The 23168-nt window shown below is 38.1% G+C and overlaps 1 protein-coding gene across 1 annotated transcript in view; it reads right to left on the bottom strand.

The window, feature by feature from the left end:
• Window positions 1-23168, bottom strand: part of LRP1B (LDL receptor related protein 1B) — a 1653255-nt gene that overhangs the window by 1046904 nt on the left and 583183 nt on the right. Inside the window, exon 6 of the mRNA XM_075529151.1 lies at window positions 5241-5498. Coding sequence (XP_075385266.1) covers window positions 5241-5498 — 258 coding nt within the window. The remainder of the gene's footprint in view (window positions 1-5240; window positions 5499-23168) is intronic.

Raw genomic sequence — 23168 nt, 5'->3', positions numbered from 1 at the left:
ATTGTATCAGCAACCTTGAAGATATCCAAGTAGGATCCAACAAAGTGAAAGGCAATCAAACAAGTTCATCAAAGATGCAGAAGAAAACCTGAGAACAATGAGCGATGCTATGAAAAAGAAGTAATCTTAAATAATTGGGTTACCAAAGCAAGGCATAATGAAAAAAATCAACAGCCAAGACAGCATGTGAATTCTTAGAAGAAAACTTCCCCAATTTAATTAAGGAGAATCACGCAATCATCCAGCAAGCAGAAAGGACATCAATTAGACTGAATCCCAAGAAGAGAACACCAAGGCATGTGGTGGTCAATGTATTCAACTTTGAGGAAAAGAAGAAAATCATAAGAGCAGCTAGAAAAAAAATGCAGTTACTTATAGAGGTAATCAGAGATGAATATGTTCAGACTTAACAGCAGAAACCTTGAAGAAGAGTAGATAATGAAATAGCATCTTCCAAAAGTTGAAGGAGAATTATGGTAAACCAAGTATCCTCTATCCCACCAAATACTCCATCAAAATAGACTGAGGTAAGGGTTTTCCCAGATCAGGAAAAATTTAGAGAATATGTCCCCCCCCCAAAAAAAACAAAAAAACCCAGCACTACAAAAATTACTTCCCAACTCACTTTGGCCAGAAGACCAACATCCACAGAGCCCACTCATGAGATAGCCACATAGTGTTAACACTATCCAGAAATCAGAACAATGAAAGCAATGTCAAGATATCTTGGACCCAACAGTGAAAAGAAGGCAAGAATGAATCCCCCAACACATACCTAACACACTGCTGAGGAGGGAGGGAGGCAAATGTCTATCACAAAAGGTATGAGATGACAGCAACAAATCCAGAGATGGATTTAATAACTCTGAATATCAATGATCTGATTCCCCAACAAAAGACAAAGATTGGCATACTAGATTAGGAAACAAAACTCAGCAATCTGTTGTCAGCAAGAGACACATCTCAATCTCACCAACAAAATCAGTTTGAGGATTAAAAGTTGGTGGAAGGTTTATCAAGCTAATGGCTGTCTAAAAATAGCAGGAGTCTAATTCTATTCTCTGAGAAAATTGATTTCAAGGTGCAAGATATAGCAAAAGGTAAGTATGGGCATTATATGATGCTTAAAGATTCAGTAGACAAAGAGCTAATGAGCATAATAAACATATATGCACCCAATGAGACACCCACGGATCATGTCAATCAAATCCTTCAAAAAAATGAAAAAAGGAATCACAAGATTGATAATCATAGTAGGAAATTTCAATACACTGCTTTCTTAGACAGATTGAGCAAAGGGAATATATACACACACACATACACACACACACACACACACACACACACACACACACACACACATGGAAGAGGCATTCCAACCTGTGTGCTCATGAAGCATCAAGGGGAATAGGTATCAGAAATTCAAAAACAATATATCAGATTGACTTGAAGGAGCATAGACAAAGTGGAGAACTAAAACCCACCTGTAAGATAATTGGACAGGATGTGCTTTATACAATTGATGTATGTATATGTATGGATTGTGATAAGAGTTGTATGAGTCCCTAATAAAATGTAAAAAAAGAAAAGAGGAGGAAAAAAAAGAAAATGATTAGGGCAAAGAATGTAAAGATGTGCTTTATACAATTGATGTATGTATATGTATGGACTGTGATAAGAGTCGTATGAGCCCCTAATAAATTGTTTTAAAAAAACAATAAAACACTTAGAAGTAATCATAAAAAATTTTTAAAAATATAATTGGACAGTCCCTGACAGAAGGGTCAGATAGACTGGATTATATATCCAGGATGCAGTATAGCTCAGATGAAACACATACACATTATCTAGTTCTGTAATATTTCCTCCCCTTAATATTATGGCCTTAGTTTCACCTCATTAATCTTGAGAGAGCATGGTCATGTGTGCATGAGATCCAAGATGGATAAAACTTTCAGAAATAGTAATGGGAGTAATGGTTCCCTGAGGGTATCGGAAGAGAGTGGGAGAGAGTGAAGAAGGGGGAATCAATGGCAATGCTGATTGTGTAACTCCACTTGAGGGGAATGAACACCGAATTGTAGGTGAACAGATACATCAGGTGGTGTAAGATTATATATATATATATATATAACATCATAATAAGGGTTCCTGAGGGGAGGGAGGAGATAAAGGGGACTTGATATAAAATATTTCAAGAGGAAAGACAGTATGGGTTGTTATAATATTTGTAAGAACTCCCAATAAAAGATTTTTTTAAAAGAATCTGAAATAATTTCTAACATGACAAATCTAAAATGAAAATAACTGCCACATATCATAATTGAGCTTTCAAAAACCAAAGAGAAAGTAAGAGTCCTTAGAGCAGCTAGGGAAAACTTAAAAGTTACCTATAGAAGGGAACCAATAAGACTCATTTCTGCTTTCACAGTAGAAATCATACAGGCAAGGAGACAATGAAATGGCATATATAAAATTTAGAAAGAAAGAAAAATCCAAGCAGGTATCTTACAACTAACAAAATTGTACCTCATATACAAAGGTGAAACAGTGACATTTTACTAAGCGAGCACAAGAATGAAGAAAATGTTCCAAAATTGATTGTGGTGATTATTATACATTTGTTCTTAATGATTGATCTCTTTAATTATATGATTTGAGAATTATATGCCATTAAAACATTACTTCTTTTTTTTTTAAACATACTAAGAGCAGTTCTCTGGACAGAGAATCAATGAAACCTCAACTTGAGATCAATGTACCTGACAACACAACCCTTAAGCCAACCAAATTATGCAGGTATTCAAAATAAACTGAAATGAGAAGACTAAAAATGGAAAGCAGAGATATCAATCTGTAATCAATGATGCACTATGTACAGTGATGATGCGAATAGATGATGGCCCTTAGATACAAATGTGCAAGGGGAGAGGAAAAAAGTAGATTTCAAAAGAGAGCAGGCTGTTTAAGATTGGAACATTTTAATTTAAATATTAATAAGTAGCAACATAATCTCAACAGAAATGGATAAACACCATCAAATCAAAAGAGAGTAAAATCACAAAGACTTAAAAAATGTAAAAGAAAAAACGACAAGGAAACTTACAAAAAAGGATGAAGTTTGTATGGAGAATTATGAGGAACAACAAAACAACATGCACAGAGCAACATTATAGCAACAATTTCTACCTATCAAATAATGATACTGAATACAAACAGATTAAATGCACCAGTCACCAGAAAAAGAAGAGCAGACGTGTTAAGAAAACGGGTCTCCTCAATATGTTGCTTAGAGGGAAAACACCCTAGACACCAAGACAGAAATAGATTAAACAATAAAGGATGGGAAATATACATATCAAGGAAACGGCGATTACAAAAAGGGAAGGGGTTGCAATTACATCCTGATGTCGTAGATCTCCTAGCAAGATCCACAAGGAAAGGCTGGGAAGGGCATGTACTTTTGCTGACATAGTATGACAGAGGTTTTATGTAATTGTAGATGCAAGAAATATTCAAACTTCATTTTCAACTCGTAAATTGTCATGGTGAGTGCAAAGCATATCTTATCTAACAGCAGCTGTTATGTGACATGTTGATAAAATGCATGATTTACAAGTAATGACAGAGGAACTCAGCCTTATCCATACCCCTGCCCCATCCCCATCATTAAATTATTTCCACGTATTTAATCACTTTGACCTAAAGTGAGTGTGGAATTCATGGATTGAATCTGATTTCACTCAAAATTATTTACTCTAACTAAAATATTTCCATCACATTTTTGCAGTTTAAAATGAATGTTGTGTTCCACATGTCAGTGAATTACTGAGCAAAAATGAAACTCTTTATTTTCATAGACTTAAAATGGTTTTATAAGTCAAATTCCTTTTAAGTTACACATTATTTTCAACAAATATTCTGATGTTCAATTCCTCGCTCTTTCCCTCTCCCTCCTCAGCAAAGACCAAACTCAGGGCCATAGAGGAGGCGGTGACTCAAAGCTACACTGTAGGACAGGGTACAACTGCACTTGTGAGTTTCTGAGACTACCCTGGTTTAAAGGAATAGAAAGTTGCATGTTTCTCCTAAAGAGCAGCTACCGTTTTTGAACTTCTGACCTTGGGGATCACAGGCCAACTCAAAACCCCTGCATCTCCAGGACACTTTGATCTTTGCCAGGTTTATTAACAGAATGGTGCTGTTGTGAGGTGCCCCCAAATCCATTCTGATACTTACAAACCCAATGTGCGACACAGTTTTCCTTACACATTTTCAGGTTAGCAGTGCTGGTACATTTTTGTTCCCACAAAATAAAATAAATATACATATGCAAAAATACACATGCATCAGAAATAGACATATGCCTGGGTGGAGAAAAAGGTTCTCTAGTAGCGCAGTCCAGTAACAGCTGGCCTACCAACCGCAAGGGCAGTAGTTCAAACCCATCAATTCCTCAACAATAGAAACATGAGACTGCCTGCTATTATAAAGATTTACAGCCTCAGGAACTTTCTCTAGGGTTGCTATGAATCAGAATTGACTCATTGGCAATGGGTTTTATGCGGGGAGAAGTGAGGGAAGGAGGGAACGAAGCCTTCCATTCATATTAATATACTGAAAGAGGAGGGCAGTGGTTAAGTGTGACAAGAGAAATCAAAGCAAATCTAAAGCCAAACCACCTGTCGCTCTTTGGAACAGAATACACTGGGAAAGCGCGAACACATAAACCACAGGTAGGCACTTCCAATTTGTATGAACATAATCATTTTCTAGGTATTCTAGCAAACACTACAGTTGATGAGTTTGTAATTATCAACTCTATTTCTTGCTTTTTAAAAAAAATCCCACCTTCACTATTTCATTTTCACCCATTATTCTGTGAAATATCACAAATTCCAGTAAGGTGACACTGTAATAAGCATTAAAGAAAGAATAAAGCTAAACACTGCAATTTACTACTTACATCAGTAGAGAAACTGTGTGTACTTGAAAAATTTGCAGTAAGTACATTTATTTATGAGTGTTCCTATTTGCATATATAGCTTTTTGTTTTTTAAGTTTTATTGTTATATAACTAACATACCATACAGTTCAATGGTTTGGATATATTAAAAAGAATTGTGCAACATATAGAGCTTTTTAAACACTGTGAATCATAGAAAATCCTGATAATGCTATTGATAGGTATATTGAAAAAATAGTCAATGGCGATATTCAGTATGAACTCAAACACTCACTGTGAAAGGATTGAAGAATATTGATTGCCCATTCATCTGTTAGCCTTCCTGTTTTTGTTATTTGCACGCATTTGAGCTGATTTGAAGATTCTCTTGATTCAATCCAACAAATCATATCTTCATTATAAATAAAATCCAGGGTATGAATTTCATTTCTGTTCACTGAACTCAGGGTGGCCATTTTACTTCCATTAAGATAGAAAACCTCAATTGTTTCAAAATTGGCAATTAACAGCATCGGTGGTCTATCCGTGGGTTCTGAAATAAAAGAGAGAGAAGTGGATTTCATACTATGAATCACATTGAAAAAATAACTTTGTATTACTGACTAAAAATATTCCCTAAATATTTATGGACCTATGGCAAAATTATTTGTGAAAAAACACCTCCTTCCTATGTACCAGCTACTTCATTCCCAAGAGATCTTAAGCACTCCAAAGGGGAGGACAAAAGGCAATACATATAATGTGACTTAGAATTATATAGTCGAAAATTTTAAACTGATTTTATTTAATGTTCTTTATAATTTTTAAACAGAAGTATGGTTATCAGGCTCCTTGTGTTTTTCTCAGCTAGAAGAGCCTGTTAATAAAATTTAACACAGACCTAGCCTCAGAATCTTAAAATGTGAACCCCCATTTCGAACCCCAGGCCTTCCATGAAAATTTGAAATCAATTAAGCCATAGGTTACTTAGCTCCCTGTCTTCAATAAGGAACTAAAATTTCTCATTTGTAAAAATATAATAATTTATAAAATCAAAACAGCAATTTTAAACCCCCCACACTAATCATGACTGAAATGATGAAAGTCATCATATCAATCATTTCTTTCTGATACAGACGACAGCCCTGCTCACATGAAGGCAAGGCAACAGAAAAAAGGTGTATCAGAAATGCCAAGGTGATTTCTGTGACCAGGAATTTTTTGAGCATTGTGAAAATTGTGAATTGTCTCCATTTAAGGGCACCTTGTTACATGACGACATTTGAGCCGAGTTTCCCAAATTGGATTCTGTCCTAAATTGTACAAAGCCTTCTTGTACCATGTTACTCTTAAACTTGCCAGGACTTGATTTGGGGCCTTCTAAATCTGTCACTTTTCTACACTTCTAGTCCTGGTGTTTTCTAGTTGCCCTTGGACTCCCTGGGAGCTGTTGGATAACAGAGTTCTCAAGTTCCGGAAGGACTTAAGGTCTCTGTGTTATCAAAATAACCAATATATGCTTACGCAAGTGTCAGTGCTTACTGCTATTAGATAACTGGAATGACCTTCAATGAAATTGCCTCCCTCTTAATATGAGTCACTGTGTTAAATCACTATGAGGAAGCTTCTTCCTTGCCAAATATTGTGCAAAGCCCAAATTTAGAGAAGCATTTGTTAAGTGGGTACTATACATGAAGCTAATTATAGTATAAGCATGCTTTGAAGAGGGGATGACGTAGACAAGAGCACTGAGAGTCTCAAAAGAAACAGACTAAACGGAGCGACTGCTCTCAGCGGCTAAAGCTAAATGCAATCTACGGATCAGCTTTTGGATTTTTTGTAGCTCCTGCATTGGGTAAATTAGTGGATGGTTTTCACGTGAAAGCACTTCAGCCACAGACTGACAATAAACAGAAAATCAATACAGAGGAAGCCAGATATTTCCTAATCTGACATTGTGTGATTCAATCATGGTGACTTTAAATGACTTGCTGGAAGAGGACCCTCATGACTTTAGTTGTGCTCTGCTCTCCTCTCATGGATCTCAAGTTCATGCTGTTGCATAGAGTCAGCCTGGGGCTTTCTGAGATTCATAACTATTTATGGGAGTAGAAAGCCTAGTCTTTCTCTGGTTGAACTGATGGTGGTTTTGAACTGCCTAATATGCAGATGGCTGTCCAATGCATAACAGCAGCAGCACCACCAGGGCTCCTGCATTGTGCTCTAACAAAGTGAGAGTCATGTATGTCTACTAATGAAGGAGGTCTGGTATTGAAGGGCTTACGTCCTTGGCTGCTCAAGGGAAGATCAACTAGATAGACCGACCTGAGGGAAAGATGAGTCAGAACACTTCAGTGAACATTGACAGTCTTGAAAGGTCTCTGGGAAGTTCTACTCTGTGCTCCAGAGTTGATGTGAATAAATCATTTACTGGTCTTATCGTTATTATCCCGGCTTTCCCATTGTAGATATCTGAGCATAAGGTTAAGGATTAAGAGGAGAAGAAGGCAGAGAACCGATGGCATCCTGGTGACAGGTTTTGTCCAATCTGTCTTCCACAGAAATTTTAAAAAATGAGTGAAATGTGTACAGCTATGATAGTCCAAAGTCTGCACATCAAATGGGAAGACAAAGGATTGTCCAATTAGAATGACCCAGTACAGCCAGACTATCATCCAAAATAGTATGCCTGTCCTGACTGTCTAGCTATGTCACAAAAAAGAAAGTTATAACAAACAAACATGCATTCACAAATGCACACAATCCAACGCACCACAATGGTGTTGATAATGACCCACAGTAACTCTCTAGGAGAGAGTAGAACTGCTTCTAAGGCTGAAACTTTATGGAAACAAATCAGGATATAATATAATCAAACTTCTGAAAATCAAAGACAAAGAATCTTTAGAGCAGGCTGGGAAAAAGGAAATGTTACATATAAAAGACAAAAATAAGAATAAGTTCTGATTTCTTGGGATAAATAATTCAAGCAACAAGGCAGTCCAATGAAAATATAAAAGCACTGAAGAAGAAAAAAATTGCCAATCAAGAAATACATCAAGCAAAGCAATCCATCAAAATATGATAGCAAAAGCAGGGCACTTCCAGACACACTGGCCCTAAAGGACTTTGTGAAACCCAGAATCACCTTAGAAGAGAGGCTAAAGGGAGACCTTGAGACAGACAGTCATCAGAAGACAACCTGAGATTAAGATCTCAGAGACTAAACTTCAAACTCCCCCCAAAAAATCAAGTTTACAAGATTGAAAATGGAGATTTGGGGGTATCAATTTATAAATGAGGACAAGTACAAATCAAAATGAGGGACTACATCATACAGTTACAGGACTTTTGAATACAAAATAATTTAAAAGTCAAAAATTAAAATATGCAATTTGTATTCTGGGGAAACAAGTGTATACTTTAGGAAAAAACTTCATAAAATATAAATGACTGTATTTAATGTATGTAATATTAAATAAATAATGCTGCTGGAAAAAAACCTGTAAGAATGATCAGATTAAAGATATATACATTGTTTAAAAATCAAAAAGAAAATAATTTAAGAAGATCAAAATAAATTAAAGGGTAACATCAAAAAAAGGAAATGAATGTTGAAAAAATATGAGGGGAAAAAATAAGGATTGGTAAACACATAATAACACCAAAGAAATTGAAAAGGATATATGATAATTAAATGAACTCAGCAGAAAAAGTACAGAAAAATATTAAAATCATAAACATTACAAGGGAAAAAATAAAAAAGAATAGCAAAAATAACTACATACTGATAATCAATTATGCTGAATATAAATGGATTAAAGCCCAAATTAAGATTCTGAAAGTGGCAGAATATCTCCAAAAGCCTAGTTTATATACAGAGATAAAAATGAAGTAAAAATAAAGGCTGGAAAAGGTATACATCAAGCAAACAACAACCATCAAACCTAGTGGCAATAAGCATTTATGTGAGGAGTTAAGGCAAAAAACTAACACAAAAGATAAAAACCAAACTCATACCCATTGTGTTGATTGCAACTTTCAGTGACCCTACTGGATGTAGAACAGACTCTAGATTTTTAGTTATAAATCTTTATGGGAGTAAAAAGCTCCCTCCCATGTAGAGAATGGTGGTTTCAACCACTGACCTTCCAGTTGGCAGCCCAATATATAAACTACTGTAATAGTTACATAAACTGGTGTCAATTTGGGGCTTGAGAGGATTAAGAGTGAAGGAGTAGAGTCTAGTCTGTCAACCAGATCATAGCCAATGTGGCCTCTGTGAACATGTCCTTCCCCTGAGGATTCTGGGAAAACTCTGAAATTACCTCCTTGAAGACGGGAGACAGTTTCTCCTTCAGTTCACTCCCTGGAAAACATTGCAGCTGTTAAGCCACATGGAACTACCCTACTGCTCTGAGCTGGAGAAGCCACATGACCCTACCCTGATGAAGCCAGAACTGTGGACCTAAAGAAGCCACGTAGAGACAGTGCTGAGTTGCTTACAATGCCACTGGCTCCAAAGACTTTCTACCCGCTGGCCTGTGATCATCCTGCATTTGTTGGTCATTGTATATGTTTTGTGAGTCTGAAGAGGACTTTATAGATTGGTATCAGACATGTGGGGTAAGATCAGACTTATGGGCTTGGACTGGATTGGGCCGGTATGCTTTCTTAATGTACAATCACCCTTTGTATAAAACTCTCTCTTATACACATATGGGTTTCTATGGATTTGTTTCTCCAGTCCACCAGGACTAACACAACTGCTATGCCATCAAGGCTCCTCCATCTGGGATAAGGAAGGGCATAGCATAATGATTAATGAGTCAATCCCACAGCAAATATCTAGGTACCCAAAGAAAGTCACCTCAACTACAGGACATAAAGCAAACATTAACAGAACTAAAAAGGAATTAGATGATGCCACAATAATTGTTTTTGAACACACTGCTTTTGAAGGATAGAACAATTAGAAAGAAACTCAGCAAAGATTCAGGATATCTCAACACAATCAATGAATTTGATGTCTTAATCATATAGAGAGCAATTCACCCAAACAAAATGCAATAGACAGTTTTCAGCACCCCTGATGGATGATCCTCCAAATTAGTACCTGTGTTAGGGCATGAAGGAAGCCTCAATCTAATTTAAAGCACTGAAGTGTAAAGCATTTTCTACAATAATAACACAATAAAATTAGAGTCAATAATAGGATGATCAGTGAGAAGATATAAAGTAGAATTAAATTGAATAAAATCATACTGTAAAGGGGCATTCATCCTGAAAAGAACAACATGGGAAAATGCGGTATTAAAAAAAGAAAGGAAAAAAAAATCCTAGAATCAAACACAAGTGAAGACACAGCATATTGATATAGTTTGGGTAAAGTGAAAACAGTGCTCAGAGTTAAGTTTATAGCAATAAATGTACACTTCAGCAAATAAGACAGAACAAAAATCGACATCTTAGCCTAACACCTCAAATAATTAGAAAAACAGCAGAAATCTCCAGAAAAAAAGAACTAATCAAAATCAGAGCAGAAAAATATATATATAGAAAAGGAAATATAATAGTTCTAATAAATAAGCCTAGAAGTAGAAAAGATTACCAAGAAATCTTTCAAATTTAATAAAGGAAAAGAAAAAAAATCGATGCAAGTAGCACAAATATTCAATGAAATGGGAACCAACTAAAATAAAGAAAAATAGTAACATAAGATGAGATATTGTACCACAGCAAATTTGAAAAGTAGAATAGACAAATTTCTAGAAGCATACTACCAACACAAACCAAAAAACACAAATAGAAAATTTGAAGAGACCATTAAGGATTTGATCAGATCTTTCAAAAAATTCCAATAACAACAAAACTACTAGCCCGAACTACTTCACTGACAAATTCCATCAAAGTTTCACAGAAGAGTTGAAATCAATTTTATTTAACTTATTCTAGCATATAAAAAAGTATGGTATAATCTAAATTCTTTTTATAACGTGAGTATATCTTTGATACCCAAACAAGTCACTAACAGCACTAAAAAGAACATTACTGACATATATCCTTCATGGAGATGAAAAAAAATTCTCAACAAAATCAGATGTAATAAAATCCAGAACTATATCAAAATGTCCATGTAGGGTTCACACTAGTTATGCAAGACTATTTCAACATTTAAAAAAATGTAGTCTAATATATAAATAAAGAAAAATAACCACAGAATCATTTCAATTGATTCAAAATAGCATTTGTTAAATCCAATAGCCATTCTTGATATAAGCTTACAGTAAAATAGGAATAGGAGGGCAATTCATTAATAAAACGGACAATCAACACTATTCTTGATAAAGAGCAGACTCAAAGGATGCCCCTGGTGAATGAGAATCCGGCAAGCATGCCCTCCATCCCTACATTCTGTTGCAGATGCTAGCCAGGAATACAGGCAAGAAAGAGACCTAGAAGATTTCCATATTGGAAGGAAGCAGTAAAACTATTCCTCTTTATAGTAAGAGACTGAATAGGAAGGCTCCTGGAACCAATGGAAACATTCAGCCGAGTGCCTGGTTATAAAAGGACATTCAAAAACCAGTTGGGTTCCATTAGCCCAGTACTTCTCAACCTTCCTGATACCGTCGTGACCCTTTAATAGAGTTCATCAAGTTGCGGGGACCCCCAACCATACCATTATTTTTGTTGTTACTTCATAACTGCTATTTTGTTACTGTTATGAATTGGGCGACCCTTGTTAAAGGGTTGTTCAAGCCCCAAATGGGTCAAGACGCATAGGGTGAGAACTGCTGCTTTCACTCAACAAAGAGAACTCTACAAAGGAAATGAGGGAAAGAATGCCATTTGAAATGGGTATCAAAAATATAAATTGCTTATGAATAATCCTAACTAGAGATGATGCTCATGAAATAAATCTAACTAGAGATACAAATGCTTATGAAGGCAGATGTCAAGGGCTCAATGGACGCGTTCCAGGAGGTACATCGATAAAGGACTTCCTTAACGTGTTGGAAGACAAGGATGCTGCTTTGAGGATGAAGGTGTCGCTGACTCAGGCCATAGCATTTTCAGTCACCTCATACCATGTGGAAGCTAGGTACTGAATAAAGAGGGCCCAAGAAGAATCAGTGCATTTGAATTATGGGATTGGAAAATCATATTGAAAATATCACAAACTCTCTCCCCCTCTCTCCTGCCCTCCTGTCTCCTGTCTCCCATCTCCACGTGGACCACCAAATGGGGTTGAGCTGTAGTTTTCCAGGAACTTGACGTCCTTGATTGGAAAGAAAAATGCCTGTAAACTTCAGGCAATGACTATGAGAGCCATTCATCAGTCCTGGGTGACCTGATTTTGACATTTTCCCACCTGCCTCAGGAGTTCAAAACACCTGTGATCTCCCAGGCAGACTACCTGAGAGCGTGGCTCAGAAAAGAGATGAAGAAACTGAGGTTTAATGAAGCAAAGACTCCTGCTCAGGATCCTATAGCATAGATGGTGGAGCTGGCATCTGAACCTAGCCTGGCTGCAAAGCCCCCACACTTCCCCCTACACCATGCTGTCACTGAGGCTCGTGCCATCCAGGGTGCTAACGGCCTCCCCCAGGAACCCCTCCCACACCACACCATGCAGACATCTCGGCAATCTACTTGTACTACAGTCCGTTGGACATCGTCATTTCTGTGCATTATGGAATGTAATGGCAATAGTCATGACATACATAATTAGGGAAATTAAAACCCTACTGCTAAATGGCAATGTCATATGCACAGCCTAAAAGCGTTCATTTGTGTATTTCATAAGATGTATTGACACAGAGCCTGCCAACAATAAGCTCATACGTAGCAACAATTGTGAGGATGGTGCAGAACAAGCAAGGCTTCCTTCTATTGTACACAGGGTCACGACAAATTGGAATTGACTCTATGCACCTAATAGTTACATAGTTTCATGTCAACTTGAAGTGTAGGGGTGGAGTCTAGCATGCCAATCAGCCCAATGGTGCCTCCCCGTGGGCATGGCCATCTCTTAAGGAAAGCCTGGGAACCTCCCCTCATCTCTGCCTTCACCTTCCTGTTGCACAAACCATTCTGAGATCTGTGAGAGCCCGAGAGATGCTTCCACCACCATTGGATCTACAAGACTTTGCCCCGCCGGCTGGTGACCTTCCTGCATTCTGCGTCATTGCATGTGGCTGCGTGAAGTCTGAAGAGGGTTTTATAGACTAGTATTGGACTTACGGACTTGATCTGGCCTGGGAAGTGATGTTTTCCTAATATATAATTACTTCTTCATATAAAGCCTTTTCTTATATAAAAAAAGAAATAAAATATCATGAACTGTCAAAAAAACCCAAAAAACCCAACCCTAATCAGAATTGGAAGCTTCCTCTCACATACTTTGGGCATGTTATCAGGAAAGACCAGTCTACAGAAAAGGACATCATGGTGAGGTATGTGGTGGGGCAGTGGAAAAGAGGAAGTCCCACAGCAAAAGAGCTTCAGTATGGTTTCAAACAAGAACAGTTGTGAGTAAGATGCAGAACCAAGCTGTGCATTGGGTGGCTATGAGCCAGGGCCAACTGGGCAACAGCTCACAATGACAAAAACGACAGAGGCACACATCCTCATACAAAATGCCCTCACCCCACCAAAAAAGAAGTAGTAAATACTACTATAGAATAATAAATTAATTTTCTTTTTTCAAGTCGCTGCCAACTCACAACGACCATATGGGACAGTATTGAACTGCACACATGAATTTCTGAGACTGTAACTCATGGGAATGGAAAGACTTCTCTTTCCGCCCTGGAACAAATGATGGTTTTGGACTGATGGCCTTGCAGGTAGCAGCCAAACTACAACTACAACACCACCATGTCTCCCGGAAGAAAACCAACAAAGAACTAAAACTAAGAGACCTACATAAGGAAAGAACATGCCATGTTCATGGACAGAAAACCCTAGCATTGTGAAAATCTCAACATTACTCCAAGATATGTATACATGTATGTACATAGCTGATATGTGTTATATATATATATATATATATATAGTAATCTTGAGCCAGATTCCATAAATATTTTGAAGAGATGGAAAAACAATCGGTAACTTTATATGGAAAAATCAAAGGAAAAGGAACCCAGATAACTCAAACACTAGTAAAGAAGAAAACTAGAGCGTATCATACTTCCTGATTTTGAGATAGACTATAAGCTATGGTAATAAAAATACTATGGTACTGGTATAACTACAGACAATAGATCAATGGAATATAATAAAGCACCCAGAAGTAAATGTATGCACCAAAGGACAACTGTCTTTAGCAAATGGGTAGTATCTACTGTTGTTGTGAGGTGCCGTTAAGTCTCCTCCAACCCATAGCAACCTTATGCACAACTGAATGAAACGCTGTCTGGTCCTCTGCCACACTCCCAATTGTTCCTATGCCGGAGCCCATTGCTGCAGCTACTATGTCAATCCTTCCTTTCCATTGGCCCCTCTACTTTACTAAACAGGATGCCCTTCTCCGGGGACTGGTGTGTCCTGACAATATGTCCAAAGTATGTATGGCAGACAAAGTCTTACCATCCTTGTCTCTAAGGAGCACTCTGGTCTGACTTCTTCCAATATGGATCAGTTTGTCTTTTTAGCTGGCCATGGCACTTTCAATAATATCCAGCACCACAATTCAGATGCATGGATTCTTCTAGAGTCTGCCTTATTTGGTGTCTGCCAAATGCATATGCGGTAATGGAGAATACCATGGCTTGTGTCCGGCACATCGTAGTCTTCAGTGTAACATCTTTGCTCTTCAATACTCTAACGAGACCCCGTCTAGCAGTTAAACACAATACAATAAGTCTTTTGATCTCTTGTCTGCTGCTTCCGTGAGTATTGACTGTGGACTCAAGTAAGACAAAATCCTTGACAACTTGGACCTTTCTCCATTGATAATGATGTTACCTATTGGCCCAGTTGCGAGAATTTTTGTCTTCCTTACATTGAGTTGTAATCTGCACTGAAGTTCACAATCCTTGATCATATCAGCAAGTGCTTCAAGTCCTCCCACTTTCAGCACGAAAGGCTGTGTCATCGCTTTCGGAACATTGTTATTCTTCTTCATATAATTCAGCTTCTCTGATGATTTTATCCACATATACATTGAACAAATATGGTGACAGGATAAACCCAGATGCACACCTTTCCTGATTTTAAAACATCTGTGTGCCATCAGTGACATCTGTCTACAGGCTGAGCATTCCGTTGGGTCACCTTTCTTTGGAATGGGCACAAATATGGCTCTCTTCCAGACAGTTGGTTGGGTATATGTCTTAAAAATTTCCTGGCATAGCTTTTCAGGTTCTGAAACACTTAAGTAGGAATTCTGTGGATTCCTGGAACATTGTTTTTGGCTAATACCTTCAGTACTATTTGAACTGTCTCCTTCAGCACCACTCATTCTTGCTCACGTGGTATCCCCTGAAATGGTGAACTGTCAACTAGTTCTTTTGGGCACAGTCACTCTGTGTATTCTTTCCATCTTCTCTTGATGCGTCCTGCGTCATTCAATATTTTGCCCATAGAATCTTTCAAATTTGCATTATTTCAGTGTTCATGCTCAGTATATCTGAAACTGAAAGAACTCAAGAAAAAAGATAAACTCAAATTGCAATTTTGGAAGATTCTATAGGTATAATAAGGAGGGTTTCTCAAAGAAACCTATAACATGGAAGAACCTGGAAGGTATTATACTGCGTGAAATAAGCCCATTGTTAAGTATACGCACATTCTGTCCAGTATTATAAAAAATTAAGGAAAGGGAAAAGATTTTATTATTAATATTATTGGGGATTTTTCTTCAGATTACAAGAAATAGGTGGATAGTGGATAGAAAATCACAGATTAGATCATCAACACAGATTTACTTGTGTGAAAGGGAAAGGCAACACACAATACTGGGTGATCAGAACAAACACAAGCAAAAGGAAGGCACAGGGAAGCTTAAAAGGGTCATGGACAACACAGGTTAAATCTTATTACTGATGCAATACCATATTGTCAACATTATTAAATGTTAACGACAAGTGTATACATGGGCAGACAGGCAAGATGGAAGCGTTTCACATTTAGTTGAATTTTCAGAAAAATATTTGTAAGTGCTGTAGTTATATCCATGCTTACAGCAGAGCAAGTAAGGAGCAAAGATATGTAAACACTTGAACCACAATGAAAAATGGCATGGGAATATGTCACTGGGTTTCAGAACTTGAGACCAAAGTGGAAGTGGCCATCACGGTCCAGTGGGTGAGAAAAAGCATGGACACGTGGTTTTATTGAGCGTCTTGATGAGTAAGACTAGGGTCTCAAAAGCTTGGGCATCGTCATCTAAGCTGGACCTACTGATCTCATCCAGAGCAAAGAAGAATGAAGAAAATAAAAGACATACAAAACAATTAGTCCAAAGGAATACTGGACCTGCTGACCCCCGACTCCATGACACTGGTACGAGTCGATCGCTGGTGACCACTTTGAAGGGGGTCTCACAGAGGAGCTTAGATCAAGTGGAAGTAAAATATTAAACAAAATCAAAATAACAGAAAAGACCAGGCTTACTGCTCTGACATACTGGTGGAACCGCTGCGACAATGGCCACTGGTCACATCTCAGACCTGGAATGGAATTTATTCCCATGGTTGGACCTTCAACCAAACAACAGACAGACTTATTAGGTGAAGAATAAGACTCAGGTCCATGATCCTTACCAGGGATGAAGCTCAGAGGGCAGGAAGGAACAGGAAAACAGGATGCATGGAAACCGTCAACATGAGAAGTGGGAATGCTCTTACATTGTGGGGATTGCTATCCATGCACACAAAAAAAATGGTCCATGAGTGGTTGAATGGAAAACAAATTAGCACTATAAATGTTTTCTCAAATCACAGAGTTTTAAAGAATCTATAAGGGGAGAAAGCTACTAAAACACAAGAACCAGCAGAAAACATTGATTAAGAATAATGAGTGCACTTTGTGATAAAACTGATAGAGACCTGGTGAAGGCCATCCATCTTTCCCTGCCATGCCTCCAGTCTCGAGTGCACCTCATTACCCCAAGTCCCCGTGCGCTGCTTGCAGAGCAACCCAGGACTGGGTGACGAGGAGGGAAGTCTGCCTAGGGTAAACGTGATACTAACAGTAAACTCTTCTCAGAGTGCATTCTTAAAGTCAGCCGACAGCTTCCCCAGAGGAAGAGTTGGGGAGCACAGTCTATAACTTCAGTAAAAGGTTGCCTGCATCGAAGGGAGCGGTGATAAACATCAGCCTTCCACATGGAAAAGATTGAATCCCATGAAAATACTCAGTAAACAATCTATCCTAGAGAGCCAGATTTAGGTTCAGTTCACATCTATGACAGGCTGTCAACTGATGGATGCTGGGGGAGGACAGGTGTCCTCCCCCTCCACCTCCTTCCCACCCACTTGTCAGCAATGTAAAATCAAAACAGCCAAACAAAATACCAGGAAACAACAACAATATTTTTGCTGTTCATATGATCATTGCAACACCATTTCAATCTCAAAAATATAATCTGCACTCTATATGATATGAGGGTAAAGTTTTATCATACTCTATGTTATACCCATCACATGAAAATTGTGAAGATTCACTAAGAAATGTGTGAACTGGAAAGAGATGCTTGGAAGTGCAGAAGAACTCATTTGAATGGATTAATAAACATGCCTACTTAAATTCCATGTCACTAAATCCATACCATAGCAGGCATCTCCCTGTGTGTTCACAGTCAAGGACACACTAAAATGTATAATATAATTTTAACACATTTGAGTGCTAAATCAATGTTTTCAAGATGAATGAAAAATTGTCATCTTTAAGATTTCACCAAAGCCTTCTTTTAATTCTATTTTAAGGATATAACTATCCTTTCAAGTAATTGTTGTTATAGACTCACATACTCAAAATCGATCTAAATATAGAAATGGATATGAGTATTCTTATGTATGTGCATATATATATATAAACTTATACATTAGTTACGTATATTCCACTACCTTTGAGTCTATCCCACCTGATAGAAACCCTGTAGAACAGTGGAAAGCTGCTTCTGTTGCTCTCTGAGACTGTAACTCTTTTTAGGATTAGAAAGCCCCCTTTTTGTCCCATAAGACAAGATAGATTGGCACAGTGGTGGTTGTAATAGGCTCACATAAAAGGACAATTGTGCGGGAGCTGTGGGACAGCACAGTGTCCTACACAGGGCTGCTAGGAGGCAGAAGTGACTCTCTGGCAAATAAAACCACTTACCCTGAGACCAGAATAATTCATTGGTGTCCAATAAACAATATTACTTACTCTGAACATCAAGTTCAAAAAAGTAGCTCCTGGATATACAGGGAGAAAAACAAGGAATAAAACTCAACATCATATAAAAAAGGGCAGGATTACTAGAGACTGGCCCAGGTCCCAGGACCTGGACATAGAGTTCAAGCCTGGAACTGAGCTTATCCGCATTGCTCAACTTGCACTTGAACCCTCTCAACTCACTGCCATGAAGCCGATGCCAACACACAACAACCCTATAGGATAGAGTAGAACTGTCTCTGTGGGTTTCTGAGATGAATCTTCATGGAAATAGGAAACCTCATCTTTCTTCAGGGAGCCACTTTTGGGTTCAAACTGTGGACCTTGCTGATAGAAACACAACAGGTGACCTACTACGCCACCAGAATTCCAGCCTGAACATTGAATGGCAGCACCAGGGAGGTAGGCCTCCTTAAGACATTCAACCACGTAAGATCTAAGTGTCGCAAGAATAAAGCTCAGAAGAAAGGAAGCATTCAGAAAATAAAAGTTGAAATGTCACAGAGCAAAAATATGCAAGAATTATTGAATGGAAAACCATTTTGCTCTGTATACTTTCACAAAAATTTCAACAATAATTTTTAAGCTTCCACTGAAATTTCAGATTAAAATGTATATTTAAATGAAGACAATGACATAATTAATGATGAAGATATTAATCAGAAAAAATAATAAAATATATTTATTGGTAACTACAGAAAATTCATAGCATTGGATCTCAAATTCTCAGTCTATTGGTTCAAATTTTAGATTAGTGACTCAGCATTAAAACTAACAGGTTTTGCATGGACTGTTGACTCAGGCTTGTTGTACAGAAGCAGCCAGTGGCTATTTTAGAATACAGGCGGGGATGGGGGTGGGGGGAGCCAAAAACTTACTGTCATTGAGTCAGTGTTGACTAATTGAAACCCTTGTGGGTTTCAGAGACAGAGATTTCTCATTTCAACGTTAAGAATTGTACTCTTTTAATGAATTATTTATATGGAAAAAGTTACCAATAGCAGAGCTATAAAGAAGTCTTAAGCGGCAGTCAATTCACACTAATAAAGGAAGAAAAATACAGAAAAGGACAGAAAGCTTTGTACAACATTGACAGCATTAATTAATGTCACTGAATTATACATCTAGAAATTAGTACATATTCTGTATATTTTAATGAAGTATTACAAATAAATGAAAAGAAGTAAGACTATTATTCTAGATTTAAGTAGATTGGTAGATTGAAGTGAATTGGAAAGAGAAAATTCTCTTTTGTTTGTCTTTACTTCCTTAGTGCAATATGAAACAAAATAATCATTGTAGAATAAGGAATAGGAAGGTGTATGTATACATATATAGGTATGTGTATACACGTGTGTATATACATATATATATACATGTGTTTGTGAGTACATTTGTGTGTGTGTGTGTGTGTGTTTCAAAAAGTTTAAAAGATCCTGGAATTTTTTTGTAAACCTCTTGTTTGTATGTGTATCATTGCTTTATGTGTTTAACAACTTGTAATTTCTATAACTTTACATGTGTTTTATTTTGATTTGTTTCTCATTAGATCTGTCCATTTTAAGAGGTGTGGTTGTTGTTGTTATGTGCAGTAGTGGTGATTACACTGCACAGGAGCCTTGCCTACAGCCCTGTGAAACCCTGCCTGCCTGGTGCCTTCCTCACAATTGTAGCTATGTTTTGAACCTTTCTTTGTTCCTCACTCTTTAGCTCTATTTGAATAGCAAACACATGTGTTTATTAGGAGTGGCTATCTATCTGAAAAGAAATTCACTGAAAGGAATCGCTGATAATCATAGAGCGTGACCCAAACTACTCCTTGACACCAATTATGCAGAAAAGACTGAGTTAGACCTAAATAATGAAAGATCTCTGGAAAACACTTCTTTGGATCCCTGTGGTGTTCTGATGTTCCTTTTATGAATCATCAACATCTCAGTACTTTCATCTGCTTTCTGAATATTCAAAACTACCCCAAAACATTCAACTATCACTTACCAAGTCCCTATTCTGTTATAGACACTGTTCTACCTCTATGCCATGTATCGTTTATCAACACACACATATAGATAATGCATATGTGACCGAGTAAGTCACTGTAGATCTGGAGTGCTGGTGGCGCTGGTGCTGGTTCACTAGACTCACTCCTAGCTAAGCGCCTCTCTCGCCCAGGCCGTCATGCCAACCAAGTGTCATTTACACTTTTGCCTCAACAAGCATATATATTATGCAGGGCCTAGACCTAGGACTACTTAAAGATAGCATAGACCCTGAATATCAAATCTTCATGTGTCAAGACTGAGTCACATTTAATTCTGCAGGAAGCCAGAAGTTACACTCAAACAAACCCGATCCACTACTCTCATGCGTTATTAAGTTTACTAAGACACCATATGCTGCCCTTCATTGGATTACTTACATTTTAATTTGAAACACGTTCTTAGTAAATAGCAAACCAACATAGGACCCAAGGTCAGTGTAAAAAGCAGCTAGTAATTTTAGTAACTGAGGTGCAAGCATCACTCTTAATGAAAGAGAGGACACTTTTTCAGGCATTCAGGTAAGTACCTATTCTGTCCACATACAGGCCTATTCCTAATAACAAACCATTAGCAATGGTTCCTCATTTCCAGAGGAAAAATTAAACTATATATTGTTAGCTCCCCTTCCACAGAGACCCCATGTTCAACAGAACTAAATACTGTCTGGTCCTATGCCATCTTACAACCATTTGAGCTTGTTGTTGCAACAAACCTGTCAATCTGTTTCAAGTGTTTCCCCCATGTCTGTCCCCCTCCGCTTTTAACACTCTTCTACTGTCTGTCTGTCACATGGTGCCCTTTTTCAGAGATTGGTTGGCCTTAAAACCATTAGACAAAGTCTGGCCATCCTCATTTCTAAGTAGCATGTTGGTTGCACTTTTTCCAAAACATGTTTGTGTGTTCTTCTATCAAGTCATGGTATATTTACTATTTTTAGCCAACACCATAACTCAAAAATATCACTTCTTCATTGGTCTTCCCTATTCATTCTCCAGGTTGTGCATGTGCATGAGGTCTTTGAAAATAAAGTGGTTGGGGGCCAGTGCATCTTAGTGCCTGAGGTGACTTAGAAAGATCTTCTAGAGTGGATTTTCCCAAGGCAATATGTTGCTTGATTTCTTAACTGTATATTAATAAATCCTCAATTGCCTCTAGAGCTTTGAATTAAAAACTAGAGAAAAGTATATTGTGATTTCTCTCTCTTGTTTGCTTTCTCCACTCTCAAAAATTGTAACCACCCAAGTAAGAACTAATACGAAAACATTCCCTAACACAATCATTTTATAACGAGGAGATGTGCTACCATAAATTATATAGGGACTAAGATTCAGATTACCGACATCTACAATTTTTATCATGTTGAAACAGTTGTGACTTTGTTTGTTTGTTTGTGTGTGTGTTTTGGATTTCCTTGCTAATATCTGTGAACAGCAAAATGTAAGTTGTGATAGTACCCAGAAGTTAGTTATTTAACGGATCCTCTTCTTTCATTAGTCTGGTTGTCCAAGGGCAACAAGGTCCAACCTCTCAGGGCACCATTTAGCACATTACTTCTACTGCAGTGAACACAAAATCCTTTAATGTACTTCTTTTAAATTGTGATATTGGAAGGAAAAGATTAATTATGCCACAGATTTCCAGAAACAAGTGAACAAGTGGGTCCGAGAAGACCTTGAACTAGGAAGCTCGGTCACTTACTTTGGCCTCCTTGGGAAGATCAGCTGTTAGAGCAGATCACTGTGTTGGGTACAGAATGGCAGAGGATCAGTGAACATGCGTGAAGCCTTTGCCAAAATAAACCAATATGATGCCTGCCAAAGTACTGTTATACTTGATTAATATGTCCCTTCCAAGACACAATCCCTGTGTGACATCCCGGGATTCTGCGGCTGTGCGTCCCTTTGGAAGGCCTTGTCTGCTAACAAAAAGGAAAGGAACTATTCCGACCTTAGTAGAGGGTGGTGTGAATCAGGCCATGCTCTCTGTTTAATAGTGATCTTAGTAACTATGAACTTTCAATGGCTGTAAGAAATTGTATGCTAAAGCTGAGACAAGAAAGAAAGCTCTTTTTGAAGCGGCCTGGGAAAAAGCCTATTGGATGAAGATTCGAAGGAGTCCAAGGCCAACTGAAGCATCTTGCCAGAGGCCCCAGATCTCATATGCATACATAAGAGACAGCCAGGAGTGAAGAGCAGAGCCTCATTTTGGAGTGAAATTCGACTGCACCATGTAGCTCCCACCAAACAACCTTCCCTCCCCTGCATCAGATGGGAAAGAAATAAGGGGGGGGCGGATACTGATAGGTTTCACCAGTAGTAATTCTTAACAAGAGCCCCTGAAACGCCAACTGCTGCGTCTGCAGTGCATCCCCGGAGAACCAGGAGGTGTGAACTCATGGCTTCAAGAGCCAGGAGTAGAGTGTGTCTTCTGTCCTCATCTGCCTGACCTCTGCCTGACCCTCAGATGTGGGGCTGCACTGCACCCACAACCTCGTGAGACATTTCCTCTAAGTTTCATAAGTCCTGTGGGACACTGCAGTGATTTACAGAACCCAGAGAGGGGGGAATATACTCAAGGGAAGAAGGGTGGGGCTTCAGGAGGGAAGGGAGGAGACAATCACCTTGCAAGAGCTAAACGTCTGGGACTTTTTCCATCTGCAACATACCAAAAATAAAGAACATACAGTCTCAAGCAACATTTTGCTTCCTTAACCATAAAGTCACCCGGAGTCAGAGGGAACTGGCTGGCAACTTGCAATAATAGCTTGCTGCTAATTGCGTGCCATTGTCCAGCCC

The sequence above is a fragment of the Tenrec ecaudatus genome, chromosome 13 (assembly GCF_050624435.1).
Source record: "Tenrec ecaudatus isolate mTenEca1 chromosome 13, mTenEca1.hap1, whole genome shotgun sequence".
NCBI lineage: Eukaryota > Metazoa > Chordata > Mammalia > Afrosoricida > Tenrecidae > Tenrec > Tenrec ecaudatus.
The sequence above is the reverse complement of the archived record's forward strand: the minus strand, read 5'-3'. Positions and strand labels throughout refer to the sequence as shown.